Raw genomic sequence first — 22,983 nt, 5'->3', positions numbered from 1 at the left:
ATTATTATTATTCAGGAATAATAACAAAATAAAAACAAAAAGCACAAAAAGAAATGTGAGTAATAAAAATAAAATAAAACCCTTCCCTTTGCCAAAGGAAAGCGAAAAGAAGTGCTCATCTCTCCAGTATTAAGTAGTGCTGATTAAGAGCCTCGTTATAGGATATTAATTAATACAAGCAGTCACCAAGACTTAAAAACAATCATTAAAAAAATGTAGTGGAAGTCTTGATTCAATACAGTTAGTACAAGAGTGTATACAATCAATTCTTGCTAACAACAGTATATCTTTGCTAAATATTTACACAGAAAAGGTAGCATGAAATCACACAAAGTAATAGTACATCTAGTAAGACTATACATTTAAGACCAGAGATTGAGAAATACCCCAAATTCAATACAGACCAATTACACAGTCACCAAAGGATAGACTACACCACAACATCACAACATCATTTCACAGTCTGCTTCCTCACGGGGTACTGTTTTGTACTGGTCGCAAACATTATATAAGTAAGTCAAGGGCCTGGAGCTAAAATCTAACCAATGTGGCGTGTTTACAATAATAGTCCATGTTTATATTGGCATCGCTAAAGATCAGTGGGGCACATTTACTTACCCGGTCCTGTCGCGATCCAGCGGCGCGTTCTCCGGCGAGGATACGGGTCTTCCGGCGATTCACTAAGGTCGTGCGCCCGATGTCCACCAGGTGTCACTGCTGCGCCGAGGTCTGCCGAGGTGTGCCGGAGTTCACCTGCTTTGTTCTGGTGTATGTGAGTGATATTCTTGCAACACAATTTTTTTTTTGAAATTCCGCGTTTTTTCCAAATCCACCGGGTTTTCCGACGGCCACGCCCCCCGATTTCTGTCGCAATCCTATCGCGTGCGCCAAAATCCCGGGACAATTCGGCGCAAATCGGAAAAATTCGGGAACCACGAATTTCTAAAGAAATTGGGGATTCTAGCATTTCCCTCTGGTTGGAGAAGTCTCTTGCATGATGTACTGTACCCTCAAATAACGGTTGACCAGAGGGAAATGCTAGAATCCCATATTTTCTTAGATGAGCTGGGAGGGGCGTTGCAGGGAGTGGCCAGGGGTAAAGCTTCTGGACTTTATAGGCTTCCCCTGGAGGTTCTGATGAAGTATCAGGATAGCCTGCTTCCTACTCTTCACCAGGTGTTGGGTGACTCTTTTACCAAAGGCAAACTCCCATCATCCTTTTATGAGGTGGTCATAATCGTTCTGCTTATTTCTCTTCTTAACACAGGTTTTAAACTTAGATACTCTTAGGAGGGTACAGACTGGCTCAGGTTTCTCAGGTGGGCATTGCACGGGGCATGGATTGGGTATTGGCCATGTGCAACGGGTCTTTGACTCCATAAAGTGGAATTTCCTATTGGGGTCCTATGTATATTTAGGTTTGAGTGTTGCTTTATTCGCTGAATAGAAATCCTTTACCATTATCCAAAAGCCTCTGTATCCCTTACTAGTTATTGCTCCCCACAGTTTGATTTGGGGTGTAAAACCCAACAGTGGTTCCGACTGTCTCTGCTTCTTTTTGCGCTGGCAGTGGAGCCCCTGGTGGTGCTTCTTCGCACTGATGAGATTTACACTGGAGTCTTGTATAGCTCCCAGGATGAGCATCTGCAACTATATGCAGATGATCAACTTTTATTCCTATCCAACCATGAGCCATCCCTATATGAGCTATTGAGCTGATTGATAACTATGGAGACTATTCCGGTCTCAGGATAAACTGGGACAAATCCAGTGTGTTGTTTCTGAAAGAGAGGCCACCTAATTTCTCTTATTAATTAGTGGTGTCCTAGCTGTAGTGGCTAGTTTTAAATATTTAGGTATCTACATAACTAAGGATAAGTCTGAAATGTATAACACATATGTTCCTCCTTTGCTACCATATTTTTAAGTCTAAATTTGATATGTGGACTAAGCTTCCCCTTTATTTCGCCGGCTGTATTAATCTTATTAAAATGGTGGTTCAGCCTAAATGTCTTCATGTAACAGCACATGTTTTTTCTCCCTTTATAAATCCTTGGACTCCCTTATGATTCCCTTCATTTGGGGTTCAGGTTGCTCTAAATTACAGCTGCCTATGTTACAAAGACCTAAAAGGCTGGGATGGCCCTCCCTGACTTGTATTATTTAGCTGGACAGCTGCATTTTCTTAGATCTTGGTTGTCTCCTGACACACTGGAACCTCCGGAACTGCATCTGGCTTCCACTATTGGTGCTACTAGCCTTTGGCATGTATTGTCTACTCCCTCTTGATCAGGCCCTAGACTACTTCCTGCCCACAAGGTGGTGCTCCTGGTGTAGAGAGATGCTAAAAAGCTTACATCCTACACAGATATCCACTTGCACACTCCCCTACGGAACAACCCCAGTTTAACACATTTGGGACTGGACTTGGATCCCCAATTATGGCAGTCTTGTGCTGTAAAGGTAGTGGGAGATATTAGGGATGCCCAGACTTATTTATCTTTTGACCAATTGGCTTTAGCTTTCTATATCCCCTGACAAGGTTTCTACAGGTTCCTCCTCCTAAGCCACACATTGCAGGTCGCCAATGACACCTCTGTCTTTTCCACTGTCCTCTCATAGGTGTGGTTCACTCACAAGGCTCTGGTGGCCTTAAAGCTACAATTTACTCATTTCTTATTCAACTCTTTCAAATCCAACTCTCAAGGGCCAAAAGCACTTGAGGGATGGAGGACATTGATTCCATCAAGCAAGGCTAAAATGGGTCGTGTTCCAGATCCTAGTTGATATTGAGGTAGGCCACCCCTGCTACCTATTTATCATATTATGTGGGAATGTCCACTGCTGCAAATGTTTGGGAGTGTGATAACATGTAAAAAATAGTTAATGTCGTAGTTCCCTTTGAAATATCAGTATATAAAAACAGGTGTCACCCTGAGAAATCTGGGGTAGGTGTTATGAATCCCCTATGACTCTGTTCAGTGTCAACCCTATCCTCCTCACTTGGAAACTTTTATTGATATTGTGTTTCATGCATTCAGACTCAGTGGGGCACATTTACTAAGGGTCCTGCGGCTGCGATTCCGTCGGGTTTTCCTGAATATTTCCGCTTTGCACTAAATTTCCCTGGGATTTGGTGCACGCAATCGGATTGTGGCGCAACGGTGACGCGACAGAAATCGGGGGGCGTGGGCGTCGGACAACCCGACGGATTCGGACAAACCACAGAATTTAAAATAAGAATTATGTTGCAAGATCAGTGTCGGAAGACGAAGGTTAACTCCGGCGGACCTCGGCGCAGCAGCGACACCTGCTGGATATCGGGCGCACGGACCTTAGTGAATCCCGGCAGACCCGAATCCTCATCGTACAACGCGCCCGCGGGATCGCGACGGGACCGGGTAAGTAAATCTGCCCCATTGTTATTTTGCACTGTTATTTTAGCCACACTATTATAACTACACTGATTAAGGGATATAACTTTCCTTTGTATATGCTATGTAAGTTTGTTTTGTGTTGTTTCTTACTGTTGCATTCTGATTCTTGACATTTGATCACTTTGATAACTGCGAAAAGTGTGTTGATTGATCCGTCAATAAATGAGTTTTTTTTAAAAATAAATAAAATTAAACTATTACTGTTATATGTTAGAAATCACATTTTTTACATGGTGTGGGAAAATGATCTTTTCCATTTGGGAAAACCAGAATAGTTTACATGCCGTACTTATGTTTTTGGTTTAATATTTCACCACTTAAAGGGGTATTCCAGGAATCAGCATAATTCATATACAAATGGGCACTCAAAATAGAAGCAAGTATGTAATTAGTTGTTATTTAAAATTTTGCTACCCTTAGCAGAAAATGCTGATGACATACACTGTAATGAAGAATTAAAATGCTACTGGCCCTTTAATCAGTCCGTTAATTTCCTCCGCGCGGTCCGTTGCAGGACAGAAGATGGCCGCCGGTCACATGTTCACATCACATGTCCTACACCTGCCCGGGCAGGTCATGTGATCACCACTATGTTTGGATGTTGTTGGTTGGTTGAAGTGCATCCAGTATGGTCAGTGTTGTGGTGATGGCAGTTGCACATCATTACTATGGTAACAGAGCATAAGTGGTAGGAGGAGTTACTGAGAACTAAAGGATCATGGAACTTGTAGTTTCCAGTGGTGGACATCTTAGTTATAACTCCACCTACTTTAGTTCGGCCATAAAGTTTGTAAATCATAAAATCAAATTATTTAAGCTCAGTTTTGTAACTAATGACATTGAGTATTGTTGTATTCATTTAGTTATATCATCATGGGTTTTTGTGTCAGACCTTCATATTCCTGGAATACCCCTTTAAAGGGAACCTGTCACCAGGAGACCCATTTTTAGCACTCCCCCAGTCCCCACAGAGTGTTTTTGTATTAAAAATTGGTTTTACAGAAAAAAAGATATGTTATATTGTACATTTCATTAGCATCTGCTGTGTGACTAGGCAGTTGCCAAAAGGGAGGGTCTGGAAAGGAGCAGTTTCCCCCCCCCACCCTTGGTAAACCACTCCTCCATGTGACCTTATCAAATATATGAAAACACCCATCACTGGGCTTAGCGACGCCCCCTGCTCCTCTACAGCCAATCCCGAGTGAGGGGAGTTATTCATATATTTGAAAAGGTCACATGTTTCCCAAGGGTGGGGGGGAACGCTCCTTTCCAGCCCCTCCCTTTTGGCAACTGCCTAGATGGGAGGGGCTGGAAAGGAACAGTCCCCCCCCCCACCCTTGGGAAACATGTGACCTTTTCAAATATATGAATAATTTCCAACACTCGGGACTGGCTGTAGAGGATCAGGGGGCGTCGCTGAGCCCAGTGATGAGTGTTTTCATATATTTGAAAAGGTCACATGGAGTAGCGGTTTCCAAAGGGTGGGGGGGGAACTTCTCCTTTCCAGCCACTCCCAAAAGGCAACTGCCCAGTCACACAGCAGATGCTAATGAAAGGTACAATATAACTGATCTTTTTTTCTGTAAAACCTATTTTTTATACAAAAACACTTTGGCAGTGTATGTACTATGCTCTGTGGGGACTGGGAGAGTGCTAAAAATGGGTCTCCTGGTGACAGGTTCCCTTTAAGTTTCCTTAGAATTAACCAATGACAGCATTAAGGGAAATAGCTGTAAAAAACCTTGTTTCTAAAAAAAACAGGCCTTTAAATATTTCCCAAGCAATGACTCATGTATATCTAAGAGGTTTGTAGATACCACTATTGAGTTAATAATTACCAGTGATATCATAGAAACTGTGGGAGTCATTAGTTGTTCTATTGCCACAAATGAATTCCACAACAATGAATGACCAGAACACTACAGTGTTGTTTTTCCAACAGCAGCACATATCTTTATAGGTTTTCCTTCTCTATATACCCTTTTTATTTCTGAATATTCTTGTTTAGGTAGTGTAACGTCCCTGCCTAAACATCGCTCTATCCGCATTTGGCAGAGTAGATGGCATTAATTTGTGTGTGAACTGTGGCTTAGTGTTTGTGTTTGTATTTACTGAGCCACACCCTACTCCTTGCAATTTCATCCCTGCCCAGCAAGGGTTACTAGCCTTATTGACAGTTCCCCCAGTGTGCTGATGGAGGTGTGTCCGGGAACTGCCTTATAAACCTGCCTATTCCCATCATACCGGGCTGGTTAATTCAAGTCTTGCCTGTGTATCTTGTGCTCTTGCTATCTTATTTGGTATTCTGTGTTTTGTATCCGATTCTGTAGCTTTGCAGCCATCTTGGTTTTGACCTGGTTTGTTTGTCTCCGCTTTTCTGCCTGTATCTAGACCTGACCTGTATATACCCACTTGATCTTGACCTGACCTGTGTATAACCCGCCTGAAGATCTGTATATACGTTGTTTGTTCCTCTGTACCGTTTACCTCTTAGTGTTCTCCCGCTTTCCCTGTCTCAGACCTGTGTTTGTATTCTGTGCACCAGTGTGAACACTGGTCTATTCCTGTATTCCAGTTACCTGTCCGCTCCACCATCCAGCAGTTGCCAGACGAAGTAAGTTTTCCTTGTCACCTTGTAGGGTCGCTCAGGGTCCTTCACTTAGGTTCCTGATAGTGGGTTTGCCCTTATCAGGGTGGTTTATCTGCTTTAGGCAGGGCCTTAGCCCGCAGGGACGTTGCAAGGTGAGTTCGCCACCCCCCACCTAGTCTGACAGCTGGCGCCAAGCCTGGTTGTGGTTGCGCTTTTTGCTGGACAGGTGCTGACAGGTAAGTTTACTTTTCAATTACACAAGTCTTCCCCTTAGGGAATTTCCCTTTTTGGATTAGAAATCAAAAATTCTCCATAGACACTGAATCCCACCAATTCCAACAGTATCAGCCATCATCTTCATCTTCACCTTTTGCTGGAAACAACCTGAAAAGCCACAATATCTGGAATCACCACTAACTAGTGAAGGAGTCACAAGGGGCACCTCAGTCTTTGGTTGAACAAAGGGTAACATGTCCAAAAACAATTTGTCACGCCAGTCTTAAAGGGAACCTGTCAGGGTAATTTGGGACATTAAACCACACACAGGTCCTTATGGGCCTGTGGTTTAGTGTTCTGAATCGCCCTGTATGATTTCCAAGGTAGGGACAGTAAAAAAACCATTGATACTCACCGGCTCTGGAGCTCTCAGCACCTGCGTGTTGGGGCCATGAAGCCGGAGTAGTACACCCCTGCTTTACTGTGTATGGTCAGTGAGTACAGCACTTCCGCAATGAATTCGGCAAGAATTCATATGTGAATGCAATGGACCCGTATCTGGTTACTGTAGGTATATATGTGTATTTTTTTACAGTTTCACCATCCTGAGAGTTAATAAAGGCCATTTGGGACCCTAAACCACAGGTTCATACGGACCTGTATTTGGTTAAGTATCCAAAAAAAAGTTCTCTTTAAGCTCCTAGCAACCATAAACTAGAATGTTACCTTTATAACTCATTATCATGAGCACATACAATAGAAGGGAATGATGGCATTTACTAACTGTAGAAAATATGGCTAGCACACGTCCTCATTTTTACGTCATGTGCTTAAGACCTTAGTCTAACTTTACTTCTTATGTAAGTTATCTTAGTTTATGCCAGAACAATTTGCCAACATTTTATTGCATAATCACCTTTATTGACATGGTCTTCACCCTAGATCACGCCCACCTCTCATAGAAGTTGTTACTGTCTTCAAATTGTGTAAAACATGTGTTAAATGTGGGTCATTTTCCTTAACAAGTCCTCCTGTCTATATTGAATTAATACAGAAGCTTTAGAAAAAAAAGGAAATTTTATTTAACCAGATAGATAAACTAAAGATAACAATAAAACATACGTGGCATCTGCTGTTATAAACTTTTAGGGAAATAAACCGTCTTATGCAGTAGTTAGGATTCTTGTGTCGCTGGCAGGGCAAGATATTGTGTCATTTGTGGTTATGCTATGAATGGTTATGCGCTGCCAAGGCATTTGCAGAAAAGCCCTTTTTTATATTAATTTGATGGTAACTTTGTCTTTCCTAATCTCTTACTGGGTTTAATTTGTTTCCAGCACATTGCAGTGCTAGCGTACTGGGGAAGGGGGGGGGGGGGATCAACAGAAGTGTCGTTTCCAAATAAATGTTCAAAACCCACGTAAATAACTGCAAATACAATTGCCAGGATATTTTATTTTGAATCTAGTAGCATATATCTTGGGCGTAGTAGCGGACTTCTGCTGTAGGTTGTCACTGCCAGAGCAATATAATATAAAGTTCAACAGTTGCTGTAGTGTTGAAGAAGCTGCTGGATGTTTTTTTAAAAGTGAGCTAAACTACTTTAACCTGTATCTGCTCCTCACACTGCTTTACTCTTAGCCATCTGCATGGAGCTCCTCCACAGCCCCTGCTAGTTGTGTTGAGGGACTGCTGCAGTATTAAAACAGTGGCCTACTACTCAGAACCAAGGTGAGAACATCTATACATACACTTTTTACAGTTTTGCCCTTTTAATGCAAACTGAAAGCATTTATTCCAAAATATTAAGTCTATATATTTCTCTGTTACCATGTTCCATTAGATGGTATGAGATGGTACCACAGTATCTTGAAACTGTGTCCTTCAGCCAAAGTAGAAACTAATATGTGTTCTTATTCTTGTTGCATACAAGGGTCAACCAGATCTCCAAGGTCCCTTGGAGCATCCCCTCCTTCTTCTCAAGTTGTGGACCCCTTTCTGACATTTTGCAGTACTATTACGTCATGCTTCCAGCACCGGCTCGGAGCCGGAACCAGAAGCAGGGGGTGCCAGCTATATGTTACAGCTGGCACTCGTCTCTAGCACCCGCGATCAGAGTTTCCTCTGATCGCGGACATTAACCCTTTACACGCCGTGGTCACGCATGACGTGCAAGAAATCGGACCTCCACACCCCGCACGGAGCCTACCGGGGGCGGGGGGGGGGGGGGGAGTCATCCTCAGCTGGCAGCCCCATGGTCTGCCAGTGCTCCAGGGCTGCACTTAATAAAATACTTTTTAATGAAAAGAATAAATTAAATAAAGTTAAAGTTCCCTAAACACAAACATTCCCTTTACATATCTAAAAAAGTAAAAATAACCACAAAATCCCCACATATTTGGTATCATCGTGTCCGTAACAATCTGTACAATAACTCAGAAACATTATTGGACCCACGCAGTGAGCGCCGTAAAAACCAAACAAAAACTTGCCAAAAATGTACATTTTTCATAAAATCCCTTCACAAAAATGTTCTGAAAAGTGATCAAAAAAGTTATGTGCGCCAAAATCGTAGCACTGAAAAGGAAAACTCAACCCTTAAAAAACATTATCTCTGTCAACCAGAAGATATTAAAGTTATGTCTCAGAAAAGATGGCAATAGGAAAATAAATTAGATTTTCTCTTTATTAGTTTTTCTTCAGTAAAATTGTAGAAATATATAAAAAACTATCAAAATCATAGTGATCAATAGAACAAAGATAATATGTTATTTTTATGGTACGGTGTACGGCGCAAAAAAAAAATACAAGAAAGGAAACGAAAATTTACGATTTTCTTTTCCTACATACGTTTAAGAGTTAAGAAAATCTCATCAATAAGCTAATGACCAACTTAAATGAAGTATTTGTAAAGTGCATCTAATGTCAAATAAGCCCTTATTTGTCTAAATTGCCAAAAAAAAATAAATATTCTATAGCCGTTAAAAAGGGACAATGCATAATCTGCTATGTGTCATGGGTGATCCCTCGATCCATGTAGCGGATCGCGGGTAACCCATGCTCCGCTGTGTGCTGAGAGACGGGGACGTCTCTCAGCCTGGACTTAACTCTCCTGGCTCCTGATGCTGCCTTGGTCCCGTCCAGGCCGCTCGCCGGCTTCTCCGACTAGGCCGCACGCTCCCGCTGCTAGGCTCGTCCAGTCTTAAAGGGCCAGCGTCCTCCGGATTGGTTCTGCTAATCCGGCCTCACCCTTATAATCCGGCACCTTACTTCCCTCCCCACCGGATCTTCAGCATTCTAGAAGGAACTCCCAAGGTTTCCACACCTCGCTTCCCACAGTGGTTCCTGTTAAAGGAGGCTCCAGATTCTCCAGCTTTCCGAGAAGCTGCTCCAGAGTCTCCGGCTTTCCCAGAAGCCTCTCCAGAGTCTTCGGCTTTCCCAGAAGCCTCTCCAGAGTCTCCAGCTTTCCCAGAAGCCTCTCCAGAGTCTCCGGCTATCCCAGAAGCCTCTCCAAAGTCTACGGCTTTCCCAGAAGCCACTGCAGCCTCCGGCTTTCCAGAGCTGCTCTAGCCTCCGACTTTCCCAGAAGCCTCTCCAGAGTCTCTGGCTTTCCCAGAAGTCTCTCCAGAGTCTCCGGCTTTCCCAAAAGCCTCTCCAGAGTCTCTGGTTTCCCAGAAACCACTTCTGGCCATACTTCTTGCCGAGGAGTCTATGCAAGTTAGCAGAGTACGTCTCTCGGCCAAAGGACACTTCAGACGTCTCGAGGATATCCTCAGCTTGTTCACTGCCAGGTCCAAGCGCCTCATCTTGGCTTGTCCTGTTTCTGCTTTCCTCCTCAGGTGTCCCATCACCAAGATGAATTGGAGGAGGCGAAAGAAGAGGCTGAAGAAGAAGAGAAAAGGGGCCCTAAAGGGGGTAAGTACTGTCACGGAATCCATGTTGCGGATCTTGGGTACACCCGTGTCCCCGTCCCTCAGCCGTACTTACCTCTTCTTGCTCCTGATGCTGCCTCGATCCCGCCCAGGCCGCAAGCCGGCTTCTCCGACTAGGCCGCACGCCCGCAGTCTTAAAAGGCCATTGTCTTCCGAATTGGTTCTGCTAATCCGGCCTTGCCCTTATAATCCGGCACCTCCTTTCACCCCCCGCTGCATCTTCAGCATTCTACAAGGAACTCCCAAGGTTTCCACACCTTGCTTCCCACAGCAGTACCTGTTGAAGTTTCCGTCAGCGTTTCCAGACACCTCCGTGTTCCCTGTGCTCTCCCAGCATTTCCAGATGCCTCCGTGTTCCCTGTCTCCAGCGTTTCCAGTCGCTCCTGGTGGCTCCCGTCTTCCAGCGTCCCCAGGCGCCTCCAAGCCACCAACTCTCCTCCAAGGACCTCTCCGTTCCTTCCCCCCTGGGTCTTGTTCCAGCTACTGCCTGCTTGTTTGGCTGCTGTGTGTCCCAGCTCATCCTTCCAAGCCGCACTCCTTCTGTCATCCAAGGCTCGGACTGTTTCCTGCACACCTGTCATTCCTGGCACCCTGCTGCAGCAAGGCCATCCCGCATTGCGGCGGGCTCTGGCAATGACCAGGTGTCACCTAGACTCCTCCCTCTGGACTCTTCCCATAGAGACTTTTAGTTCTGTTGTCTGTGGACCGTTACACTATGAATGGCGCAGCTTCCCTTCAATGCCCTGGCGTATGCCCATATAGCACGTTACCACCACATGTGGGGTATTGTCGCTCTTAGCAGAAATTGGGTATCAAACTTTATGGAGTGTTTTTGATATTTTATCCACTGAGAATTTGTACATTTTTGAAAAACACATTTGTTTAGCCAAAAAAATGAAAATTTCAAAGTTACACACAATTTTGTTTTATCCCCTGTAAATCAAATAAAGGGTTAATAAACTTCATGAAAGTCGTTTTACATACGTTAAGGGGTATAGTTTCTGTAATGGGGTAGTTTATGGGGTTTTACTTTTATTTAGGCCTTTTAAAGTGACTTGAAACCCGAGCAGCGTGATTTTGTGTTTTTTATAAAAATGTGAGAAATTGTACCTAAAGCCCCATAACCTCTTATAAATATGAGAGGATGCATAAAAAACATGGAGACATAAAGCAGATATTCGGTTAATGTTAGTTATAAAGTTTTTTTGTGGATATGACTATGTATGGAAAAAGTAGAACATTTTGAATTTTTCCCAATTTTCACCAAATATCTGTTTTTTTCATAAATATACACAACACATACCACCAAAATTTTTCAACTAACATTAAGTACAAAGTGTCACGAGAGAACAATTTCATATCCATCACTTGTATATGTTAAAGTGTTCTGAAGTTATATCCACATATAGTGACACAGGGCAGATTTGAAAAAATGGGGCGTATCAGGAAGGCGAAAAGTGGCTTTGACAATAAGGGGTTAAATCTAGGGATCTGTTCCGTTTGGGTCTTTAATTTAGTGGATTTGATCTCCCAATTGGTTTTGTCTTCCACTAAGAGGAGTTGCATGAACCTCAAGGAACTTTCTGTGGCCTCCTTCTCCCACTTAGTCATTAATGTGGCATTTCTAACTCTCTCTGCTGGAGTAATTGATATACGTAACCCTCTAGGGACAATTTTCACTTTAAGGTAGTTTTCCAGAGATTGAATTTCCCACCGCGAGACTATATAATCTTTGTAAGTCTTGGTGTTTTCAAATTTGCTGAGAAAATTATTTTTCTGATAATACATCTTTTGCTACATTATTTTGAGATTAGTTTCTTCTGTGAGAAAACTTGCCACACTCGCTCAAATTCTATACAAATTACAAATAACTTATAGAATGACCTATATATTCAACTCGGTCAACATTAATCTAACCTATAACAGCATAATGAGATTCAAGGAGTTCACAAGTACCCCTGGTATTTACAAGAAGAATTAAAAATATCACCTTTATTTGGTATGCATTTAAAGTATCTTATGTGTGATTTGGTCGACTATTAATCTTAGCCATCCTTCACTGTAGACGCTCTTGAAAAGAACTGAAATGGCAGGTTTTTATTAGTTTAGCAGATCTCCATGGTCTTGTTGGAAGTATTCCCCCAAGGATAACAGACAGTGAACAGTTAGACAAGTACTTACAGAAAGAGTCCCTTTGTTACCCACTTGTTCAATTCTGGTATAATTCCTTTTGTGCACTTATAGATGTACTGGGTAAGACCACCCGAATGTCCTCGTGATGCACATGTACTTTGAGTGGCATCCAGGTTGAAGATGACGGGGCACAATGAGATATATATGGGGGCAGAACAGACCGATTTTTTGGTCCTCGGGGGACAGGTAAATACAGACTAGAGTATATAATACTTTTTATTGTAGGCAACATACAGTTATGGCCATAGGTTTTGAGAATTATACAAATGTTAATTTTACAAAGTCTGCTGCATCAGGTTTTATAATGGCAATTTGCATATACTCCAGAATGTTATAAAGAGTGATCAGCTTAACAGCAATTCATTGCAAAGTCAATGTTCGCCTAGAAAATGAACTCTTTCCCACAAAACACATTTCAACTTCATTGCAGGCCTGCCTTAAAAGGAGCAGCTAACATCATTTCAGTGATTGCTCCATTAACACAGGTGTGGGTGTTGATGAGGACATGGCTGGAGATCAATCTGTGATGATTAAGTAAGAATCACACCACTGGACACTTTAAAAGGAAGCTGGTGCTTGGCATCATTGTTTCTCTTCTGTTAACCTTGGTTATCTCTAAAGAAACACATGCAGTCATCATTGCACTGCACAAAACTGGCCTAACAGGGAAGAGTATCGCAGCTAGAAAAATTACACCTCAGTCAACAATCTATCGCATCATCAAGGAATTCAAGGAGAGAGTTTCCATTGTTGCCAACAAGGCTTCAGGGTGCCCAAGAAGGGCCAGCAAGCGCCAGGACCGTCTCTTCAAGATTCAGGATCGGGCTACCAGCAGTGCAGAGCTTGCTCAGGAATGGCAGCAGGCAGGTATGAGTGCATCTGCACGCACTGTGAGGCGGAGACTCTTGGAGCAAGGCCTGGTGTCAAGGAGGGCAGCAAAGAAGCTACTTCTCTCCAGAAAAAACATCAGGGACAGACTGATATTCTGCAAAAGGTACAGGGAATGGACTGCTGAGGACTGGGGTAAAGTCATTTTCTCTGATGAATCCCCTTTCCAATTGTTTGGAACATCTGGAAAACAGCTTGTTCGGTACCACCAGTCTTGTCTCATACCAACTGTAAAGGGTTGCTTCTCGGCCAAGGGAATCTGCTCTCTCACAGTCTTGCCTAAAAACACATCCATGAATAAAGAATGGTACCAGAATGTCCACAATGCCTTTTTCAGCATGATGGGGCACCTTGCCATAAAGCAAAGGTGATAACTAGGGTGATTTTGAGTCCATGGCCTGGAAAATCCCCAGATCTTATTCCCATTGAGAACTTGTGGTCTATCATCAAGAGCCGGGTGGACAAACAAAACCCAACAAATTGTGGCAAAATGCAAGCATTGATTGTGCAAGAATGGACTGCTATCAGTCAGGAGTTGGTCCAGAAGTTGATTGAGAGCTGCCAGGGAGAATTGCAGAGGTCCTGAAGAAGAAGGGTCAACACTGCAAATATTGACTTGCTGCATTAACTCATTCTAACTGTCAATAAAAGCTTTTATTACTCATAATATGATTGCACTTGTATCTGACAAACACACATAAAAACCAGAGGGCAACAGATCATGTGAAGATATAATATTTGTGTCATTCTCAAAACTTATGGCCACTGTATACTTATCTCTGACAGTAGTGGAGAGACAGTAATAATTTTCTGTTTATGCAAGAGGGTTGTGAAATTTTTTGAAGAAAATTCCTTGCCTATATGATAGTTAAGAAATAGACGAAAAACAGTAGTCATACCATAACATAATTTAGGAATGTGGAACTATGAAAAAAAGGCAACTGTAATAGCGGTTTTAAGTTTGAATAAACATGTATTGTCTGTAAACTAAGAAACATACACATCTACTGAATGATGGAATGGGGTGTGATATAGTGCAAACTAATGGTTAAATATCCATGTACAAGTTATATATTTTTATGTAACAACTTCTAGATATGATAACTTTGCAGGCAAATTTGTTCAAATAAGGCAAGTTATTTAATTTATTTATATATTATTTAATGTTTAATTGTCAATAACACTTTCTGATCCGTTTGATTTGTATAGTTTTACTCTTTCTGGTTGATTTAATATTTTGAGAGAAGTAGGTTATGTCATGCCTGGAAGCTTTAGAGTGGTTTTTTTGCAGTACTTGCCTCATGAATTCTCTTAAGTAGGCCTGGCACACACATTAGCCACTTAAATCATTTCTAAAAACATTTATCTGACATTGTCGTATTATAGTAGCAGGCCATTTATCTCGGCAAGCTTTCTAGGATTATATTTGATGTACAATGTAGTGAACTTCCAAGGAAGTACTGCTGGCTAGACCTATTCTGGCAAGGAACATTTAATTTGATAAAAAAGGTCAAATCAGTGCTTATGAGTGAGTATGAAAATATTCAGGCCTCTTTAAATTTTTCACTCTTTGTTTCATTGCAGACAATTCATTTTTTGCTCATTAATGTACACTCTGCACCTCATGTAGATATTTTTGCTAATTTATTAAACAAGGAAAACTGAAATATCACATGGTCATAAGTATTCAGACCCTTTGCTGAGACACAACTATTTAACGCACATGCTGACATGCTGTCCATTTTTTCCTGATCCTACTTAAGATGCTTCTACTTCATAGGAGTCTAGAATTAGGAAATTATGGCAAGGCAAGTTTACAAAGAAATGTCTGCAGCACTCAAGGTTCCTCAGAGCACAGTTGCCTCCATAATCATAGTATCATACTATATAAGGAAGGAAAAAGATGCAAAGCCATCAAGTTCAACCTTTAAGAATTAAACAAATGTTTTGTCCCCATAGCCCATGATATTTTTGCAGAAAAGCATCCAGGCCTCTCTTGAACATGTACCAAGAGTCTGCCATTATGTATTTGCACATTGTAATGAGGTCTCCCCTCAGCCGTCTTTTCTTCTAAACTGAATAACCCCAAAATTTAAATTTGTTTCAATTGAAGAAAAAAATGACTGCTGCCAAGTACAGTGCTCTGGACCTCAGACTGGGCCGAAGGTTCACCTTCCAACAAGACAATGACAGTAAGCGAACAGCTGAAATAACAAAGCAGTGGCTTCAGAACAACTCTATGGCCATTCTTGCCTGGCCCAACCAGAGCCCTGACCCAAACATAATTCAGCATCTCTGGAGAAACTTGAAAATGGCTGTCCACCAATGTTCACCATCCAACCTGTTGGAACTGGTGAGTATCGGCAAGGAAGAATGGCAAAGGATCCCCAAATCCAGGTGTTAAAAACATGTTATATCATTCCCAAAAAGACTCATGGCTGTACTAGCTCAAAAGGTGCTTCTACTCAATGCTGAGCAAAGTGTCTGAATGGTACTGAAGACCATGTGATATTTCAGTTTTTCTTGTTTAATAAGTTGGCAAAAATATCTACGTTTCAGTTTTTTTCTGTCAAGAAGGGTGCACAGTGTACATAAATTAGAAAAAAAAGAACTTTTTTGATCACACCAATTGGCTGTAATTCTTTTGTTTTTATCTCTTGGTGAATATGACCTTATTTATTCTATTAACCTTCAGCTAATGACATCGGTTGCAGTATTGATCATAGTCAACATGACTGGGGGACAAGCAGATTCTGGCCAGAAATGAACAGGGTAGAGTACATTAACAGATCAATGTTATCCTCCCCAAAGACAAACTTGTAATGGAAAATGTTTCATATATGTGTGTGTGTGTGTGTGTGTGTATACAGTGTGTGTGTCAGTAAAAATTACAGTTCGTTATCCCTTTTCATTGTTCTTCTCTTGTTTAGTTTAGACAATGCTAATATTTGTCATGCTTTTACGAAGCAACTTCTGCCTTTAGTGTGCACTTGTACAATCAATCTGAAAGTGGACAAATTGAAAGTGCAGATGATAATAGTAAACTTAATAATATATTTTATAAGGCCATTTTCACACCTCACATTTGCAGTTGTAAGGGTACGTAAGGAAGAGTGCAGAAGCATATTCAACGTTTGCTTATCTGGTGAGACACATCTTCTGAAATCAGGTGGAGGAGTGCACTTAGGTTTCTGCCAGTCATCACTGAGCAAAAATTTGTTTTTGTTTTACGTGTCCTCTGAGAAGTTGGATACCTGTAAAGCAACAGGAAATGTAAGACATAACACAACACATATGGTGCTTGTACTAAAACAGTGTGTTACAAGAACTTGTACATGCTTCAGGTCAAGGGTCAGATAAATAGGTGTCTCACATGTCTCCAGAGCTTTAGTACATAGCAGTGCAGCAAGTAGATTTATAGGAACTATGTCAATGGGAAAAAAATAACCTGCTGAAACTTAACTTGACACCTAGGGAATGACTACTAACAGTGGTATCTATGGAGAAACAGCAAATTACTGATATCTTTAACATAGATGTGTGGACGGACTTTGAAGTGTGTTTATAGGTTCTACACCCATATAATGGGTACGTTTATGTTAGCTTGTACAATGATGAACAACATGAGTTTTAAAAATACATATTACTGCCCTCTGGTGGAAAAAAGATGGGCATGAATTTTACCTTTTTATTGCCACTCTGACAAATTTCAATGCAAAATCCATATGATTTGATAAACATGTGATATAGCTTCTAGTATGGAACTTATTTGGATATTTCTTCTTGTATTCACCCTTTTGCAAAAATATACATTTTAACAGATTAAATGTCCTATTTGAAGATATACCATATATGCCGGCGTATAAGACGACTGGGCGTATAAGACGACCCCCAACTTCTGCCCTAAAAATATAGAATTTGGTATATACTCACTGTATAAGACTACCCCTCTCCCAAATGAAAAAAAGTCTGCTTAAAACTTTGCAAAACAAACAAGAGAGCAAGTGCCTGGTGATCATAACTGTAAGCTGCGATATTAATGAAGATCCGACGTGCTTCTGTAAGTGCCGCCTGTGACCCCCAGCTCTGTGACGCCGACCGCTGTGACAGGGCGGCTGCATTAGCATACAGCGCGCCGCCCCGTCAGCGCGTACTAAGCCTCTTCTAATGACTGTGAGAGGCGGACTGGAAGCGGCTCTCTGCGCGCTGACGGGGAAAAAAAACACCTCACACAGTGCGGCCCCTGTATATCCGGCGTATAAGATGACCCCCCACTGTAGCCATTATTTTAAGGGGTTAAAAAGTAGTCTTATACGCCAGTATATACAGTAAGTAACACTTATTTATAGTCTATTCCCATGGGATGTTCCACTGTACCACCTCCCTCAAATAGTGTAAAACAATTTTTAGAACAGGAGACAGCATGTGAATTTGCCACTTAGGTGCTAAAATTCTACTCTTCTAAAGCATGAGATTGAGCTGTGATATTTGGTTACATCTTGTTATTTGTTACGGTTACTATGTTTGGACACATAGTAGTATGACACAATGTTTTTCTTTACTAAAAATAAAAATAACTGCTGGGATCCCAGTGATCAGAAGAATTGGGGTATTCATAGTCCAGGATTGATGTTGGGTATCTCTTTTTTCCCTTTAAATAGAATGTTAGTGTACAAGCAAATTTGGATTCATTCAAACAGAGAAAATAACACACCCATATTTGTTGGTGGTCCCAGCAGTGAGACTATAGTAGATAGGTGATAAGTTATTTTATCCCAAATCATATCACAAACATGTAAGAACATATCTTCTATTGCCTTTCTACTTGCAAAACTTGTCATTTTTTCGACCTTAGTCTTCTGATTAATTTCAGTTAAAGTAGGATGATGTGAGGAAGGCAGTACAAGAGAATTCTCTACATGTGGCCACTTAAAGGAGTTGTCTACTTTCTTCAAATAATTGATGTAAGGAACAGTTAAAGAAACCTGGGATTGGAGTGAGTGATGCACAATATGTAGACTTCCTCCAAAGTAAATAGTGCAGAGACAGAGAGGACAAAAAGGAGTGCTCTCCTAGTGCATTACGCAATGATAAAAGAAAAAAAGCAAATTCTTTGTCCAATGGGACTCTCACCTGATCGATGATCAGTATACAGCAGTATAGGGTTTGAGTCACGGATATCTGGCTGCTCAGCGTGTATAATTCTCCCGTCCTTCGTGTTCCAGGGTCACTCAGGGAAGGTTTCTCAATGTACCGATTTTACTGAAGCTTCGTTACACGTCAATTCGAGCGCTCAATGATGTTCCAGACTCCCGATATGTATAGTTAATATCGGATTTTATTGAAAATATTACGGTAATATTTTCAATAAAATCCGATATTAACTATACATATCGGGAGTCTGGAACATCATTGAGCGCTCGAATTGACGTGTAACGAAGCTTCAGTAAAATCGGTACATTGAGGAACAGTTAAAGGACATCTAACACCATTATGAAGGATTGTAAAACAAGCTCACGGACATACTGGTGCATGCCCCCTCTAAAAGCATCTGCTCTTCTTTTAGCTTCTTATGTTCTGGATTTTAGAAAAAAAAGGCTTTTAAAATTATGCAAATGAACCTGAGAGGCTCCAGGCTCCATAGACGTTAATGGATCCTTGAGCCCCTCAGGCTTCTTTGCATAATTTTTAAAGCCTTTTTTTTTCTAAACAAGGGCATCCGAAGCTTAACCCCTTAGTGACCAAGCACATTTGCGCCATGATAACCAAGGCCTATTTTTCAAAACCAGCATGTGTCACTTTATATAACTTTAGAAGGCTTTAACTTACCCAAGAGGTTTTGAGTTCGTTTTTCTGTGACATTTTGTACTTCAAGTTAGTGGGAAATTTGGTTGATATATTTAACATTTTTTTATGAAAAAGGTGATTTTGTTAAACTATTTGAAAAAATGTGCTATTTTCAAACTTCAAAATGTTCTGTTTTTCAAACTGACAGTCTTACTACTCAAATTAGTTACTAACATTCACCATATCTCAGGTTTGTGTTGGTGTCATTTTAGAAGTATCCTTTTGTTTTATTATGACACTAGAAAGATCACAAATCAAACAGCATTCTCTCAAATTTTCCAGAAAATTTAAGAATCAATTATTTTAGGAACCATTTTATTTCTATAGGGGTTTTGGAAGGTCTATTCATAGAAACTTCCCACATATCTCCCCGTTCTATTAACTTCATCCCTCAAGCTATCCAAAACACCATGTAGGAAGCTTGTTAACCCTTTAAGTATTTTACAGAACTTCAACCTAAATGAACTAGTGATCATGTGATCACTAGTTCACACTAATGCACTGCAATAAACCATGTATTGCAGTGCATCAGAAGTGTCAGCCTATGGACTTGTATAGGCTGACAGGCAGCTACTCTGTCAAACCCCTGGCTTGACTGAGCAGACACATGCTGTTGACAGACCTCGGGACATCATTATGTCCCCGGCTGATCGGTAGTGAAGTCCGATCTGGACTTTCAGAGCTGGGTCACTGCTCTTCCCTGCATGGGTGGGCGTGTGCAGACCTTAGGTAAGGCCCCTTAGTGACCAATGGAGAAATCCATATGGTGGTCACTAAGGGGTTAAAGAAGATTGTGATCCTTCCAGAGGGGGCACACACCAGTACTGAGGGGGAACATAGTCAGTTTGCTGGTGGTAGATGCCTGTTAAATATTTGTTCAGTTCACGTGCTCTATCAATTCCTCACTGTTTTCTAGGTCTCTGCTTGTTGACATTCAACAGGAAGCTTCTATCTTTACTTCCAGTGTATAGAAATCTCTTCCTGGTCTTGTGATATCACCCAGGTGCACGAGCCATTATAAGATTTAAGATTGGAAAATCAGGGTTATTACTGTGCTGATTAGCGGTAATTTAAATACCAGACCCCTAGGACTAACACTGATCACTCAAGTGAAGATTCCTTGTTCCCCAAATTAATGGGGAGCTGCTTCATTCACGTGTTTGGAACTGCAGGAGATAACCAAGGGTTTCACCATTCCATTAATGTATAGGTACAAGGGATACATTTAAGTAGGAGTCTCAGAAAGTTCTTCAGTACCCAGTGGAAAGAGTTTCAATTATAATTACTGGAATGAGATAAATGTATCCATAAATGTATGCAGCGATTGTGTTATCATAGCAAATTAAAAAAAAAAAATTATAATAAGTTGTAGAAGGAAAAAAAAGCATTATACTACTACGCTGTTTCTTTTGTTAATAATTTACATGTATTGTAATGTGTGCTGAAAGGAAAATGGGGCCAATATAAACTGCGATAAACCTACAAAATAATTTTGTGTTTGTTTGAAGAGCACATGATCCATAAAGAGCAAAAAAAGGTTTTTTTGTGACCTAATTTATAACTTATTTTTTATTTTATAGACTTTTCTGGTCTTGATGATTTGGATAGTGTCTATAGCAGTGTGGAAAGACAAGTGAATGAGACGCTGCGACGGCGTAGACACACAACTGAGAATGACTACAATATTGAGGTGCTACTTGGTGTGGATGACTCTGTTGTTAGATTCCATGGTAAAGAACATGTTCAGAACTACCTCCTAACACTCATGAACATTGTGAGTATGATATTCTTCTCTTCAACTGTGCCTTTACCACCATGCATCTCATTTGGATTTTGTCATCGTCTGTAGACATCTTCAGCAACCATTCCGCTTTGAGAGTAGCATTGTTTGTTAGCCTTATCTGAGGTTTTTGATAACGCTAACATTGTAACACTGCTGCATTTGCTTAAGCACTAGGAGCTGCCTACATTAGTAAGCAGCTCCTAGTGCCGATTTTCATGGTGACAAGTCCTCTTTAAGTGGTATGATGCTAAATATCCCTGAAATAAGGACAGTATTTATGGGGTTGCCCATTGTACAATATTTACATATATTCACATTACAGATAAATGTAGCTCAGTAGGAAGTAAATCATGGCCTGGCTATACATGAAGTAACTGTGAATCAACAAGTGTCAACATAGACAACACCTGTAACAGCTTTCAAGGCAAAAGAGTGGCTTTTAGTCATGATGTAGCATGCAGTCATAACAAATAGAAAGTACATGTTCTTTAATTTTTAGTCCTTAGAACTTCTTAAATGTAGATAAATACTACCTCAGATGTACAATGACAACACAGATTCGACTGTATCATTATTTTAATAAGAACTAGGCCAAATACAGAGGCATTATATAAAAATGCAGCACACCCTTACTGATTTATAGGAATTAGGAGAGTAAGTCTATTGCAGCAGAGGTTTCGGTAGGTTGCTGGTCTAAGGCTCAATGCAAAATTTACACAATGCTAAGAAAAACAATTGTTGCTGTCCATCAACCTGGGAAGGATCATAAGGCAATTTCAAAACAAATTGAAGTCCATCACTTAACAAAACTTTTGGACATCCCAAAAATGCAGTGGCGTACCGATCGCGGTCGCAGCGATCGCACTTGCGACCTGGCCCATCGGACTGGGGGGCCCGGGCCTGGGATGTCACTAATGCATCTGTCCAGGGGCATAACCGGGCAGTCACATTCGCGGCCCGGGCCCTCCTGTAAACATGCGACCAGGCCGGCCCGCCCTGTCCGACCTGCAACACGTACCGGCCCGTCCACCCTCTTCACCAGCGGGCAGGCCTATCCACCCACCGCAACTGCGGCCCGTCCTGTGAGTGGGTGAGTATAATTAATAGTAAATGTATATGTGTTTGTGTATGTAATTGTTTATATATATATATATATATGTATATATGCTTTATATATTGTTTATACTGGATGCATGTGTATATATGATGTGTATGTGTGTGTATGTTCCGCATATATGCTGTATATGTGTGCATGCTGTATATATGCCTGTATGTGTGTATATAGTGTATGTGTGTATACATGCTGTATATGTGTGTATATACTGTATGTGTGTGTATACATGCTGTATATGTGTGTATATACTGTATGTGTGTGTATACATGCTGTATATGTGTGTATATACTGTATGTGTGTGTGTATATACATGCTGTATATGTGTGTATATACTGCATGCTGTATATGTGTATGTATGCTTTATATACTGCATGCATGTGTATATATATGCTTTAAATTTGTGTGTATGCTGTATATACTGTATGTGTGTGTATGCATGCTGCATATGTGTATGTATACTTTATATACTGCATGTGTGTGTATGCTGTATATACTGTATGTGTGTGTATACATGATGTATATGTGTTTATATACTGTATGTATATATGTTGTATATGTGTGTGTATGTTGTATATAATGGATGAGTGTTTATATATTCTGTATATGTGTGTGTGTATGCCGTGCATGTATGCTGTATATGTGTGTGTATGCTGTGTATATATGCTGTATATGTGTGTGTATGTTGTGTATATATGCTGTATGTGTGTATGCTGTGTATATATACTGTATATGTGTGTATGCTGTGTATATATACTGTATATGTTGTAAATTTTATGTGTATATACTGTATGCGTGTATAAATGTATGAATGTGTAGACACGTGTATGAGTCTAAAAATGAATGTGATTGTATAAAGAGCTTCATTCAAAGGTCTGTTATGGGGCCCTGTCTCAGCTGGTTATGCCCCTGTGTGTTATGCATATGTAGTGTATATGTGTTTATGTCTGTGGAGTGTATATATGAAATATGTGTATTCTGAAGAA

At 40.9% G+C, this 22,983-nt stretch overlaps 1 protein-coding gene across 3 annotated transcripts in view; it reads left to right on the top strand.

Moving 5' to 3' along the window:
- Positions 1-22,983, top strand: part of ADAMTS3 (ADAM metallopeptidase with thrombospondin type 1 motif 3) — a 124,018-nt gene that overhangs the window by 52,731 nt on the left and 48,304 nt on the right. For all 3 annotated transcript variants that reach the window (XM_072117403.1, XM_072117394.1, XM_072117385.1), the window contains exon 5: positions 20,684-20,877. In XM_072117403.1, the coding sequence (XP_071973504.1) occupies positions 20,684-20,877 (194 nt within the window). The remainder of the gene's footprint in view (positions 1-20,683; positions 20,878-22,983) is intronic.

The sequence above is a fragment of the Engystomops pustulosus genome, chromosome 1 (assembly GCF_040894005.1).
Source record: "Engystomops pustulosus chromosome 1, aEngPut4.maternal, whole genome shotgun sequence".
In the NCBI taxonomy this organism is placed as follows: Eukaryota; Metazoa; Chordata; class Amphibia; order Anura; family Leptodactylidae; genus Engystomops; species Engystomops pustulosus.
The sequence above is the reverse complement of the archived record's forward strand: the minus strand, read 5'-3'. Positions and strand labels throughout refer to the sequence as shown.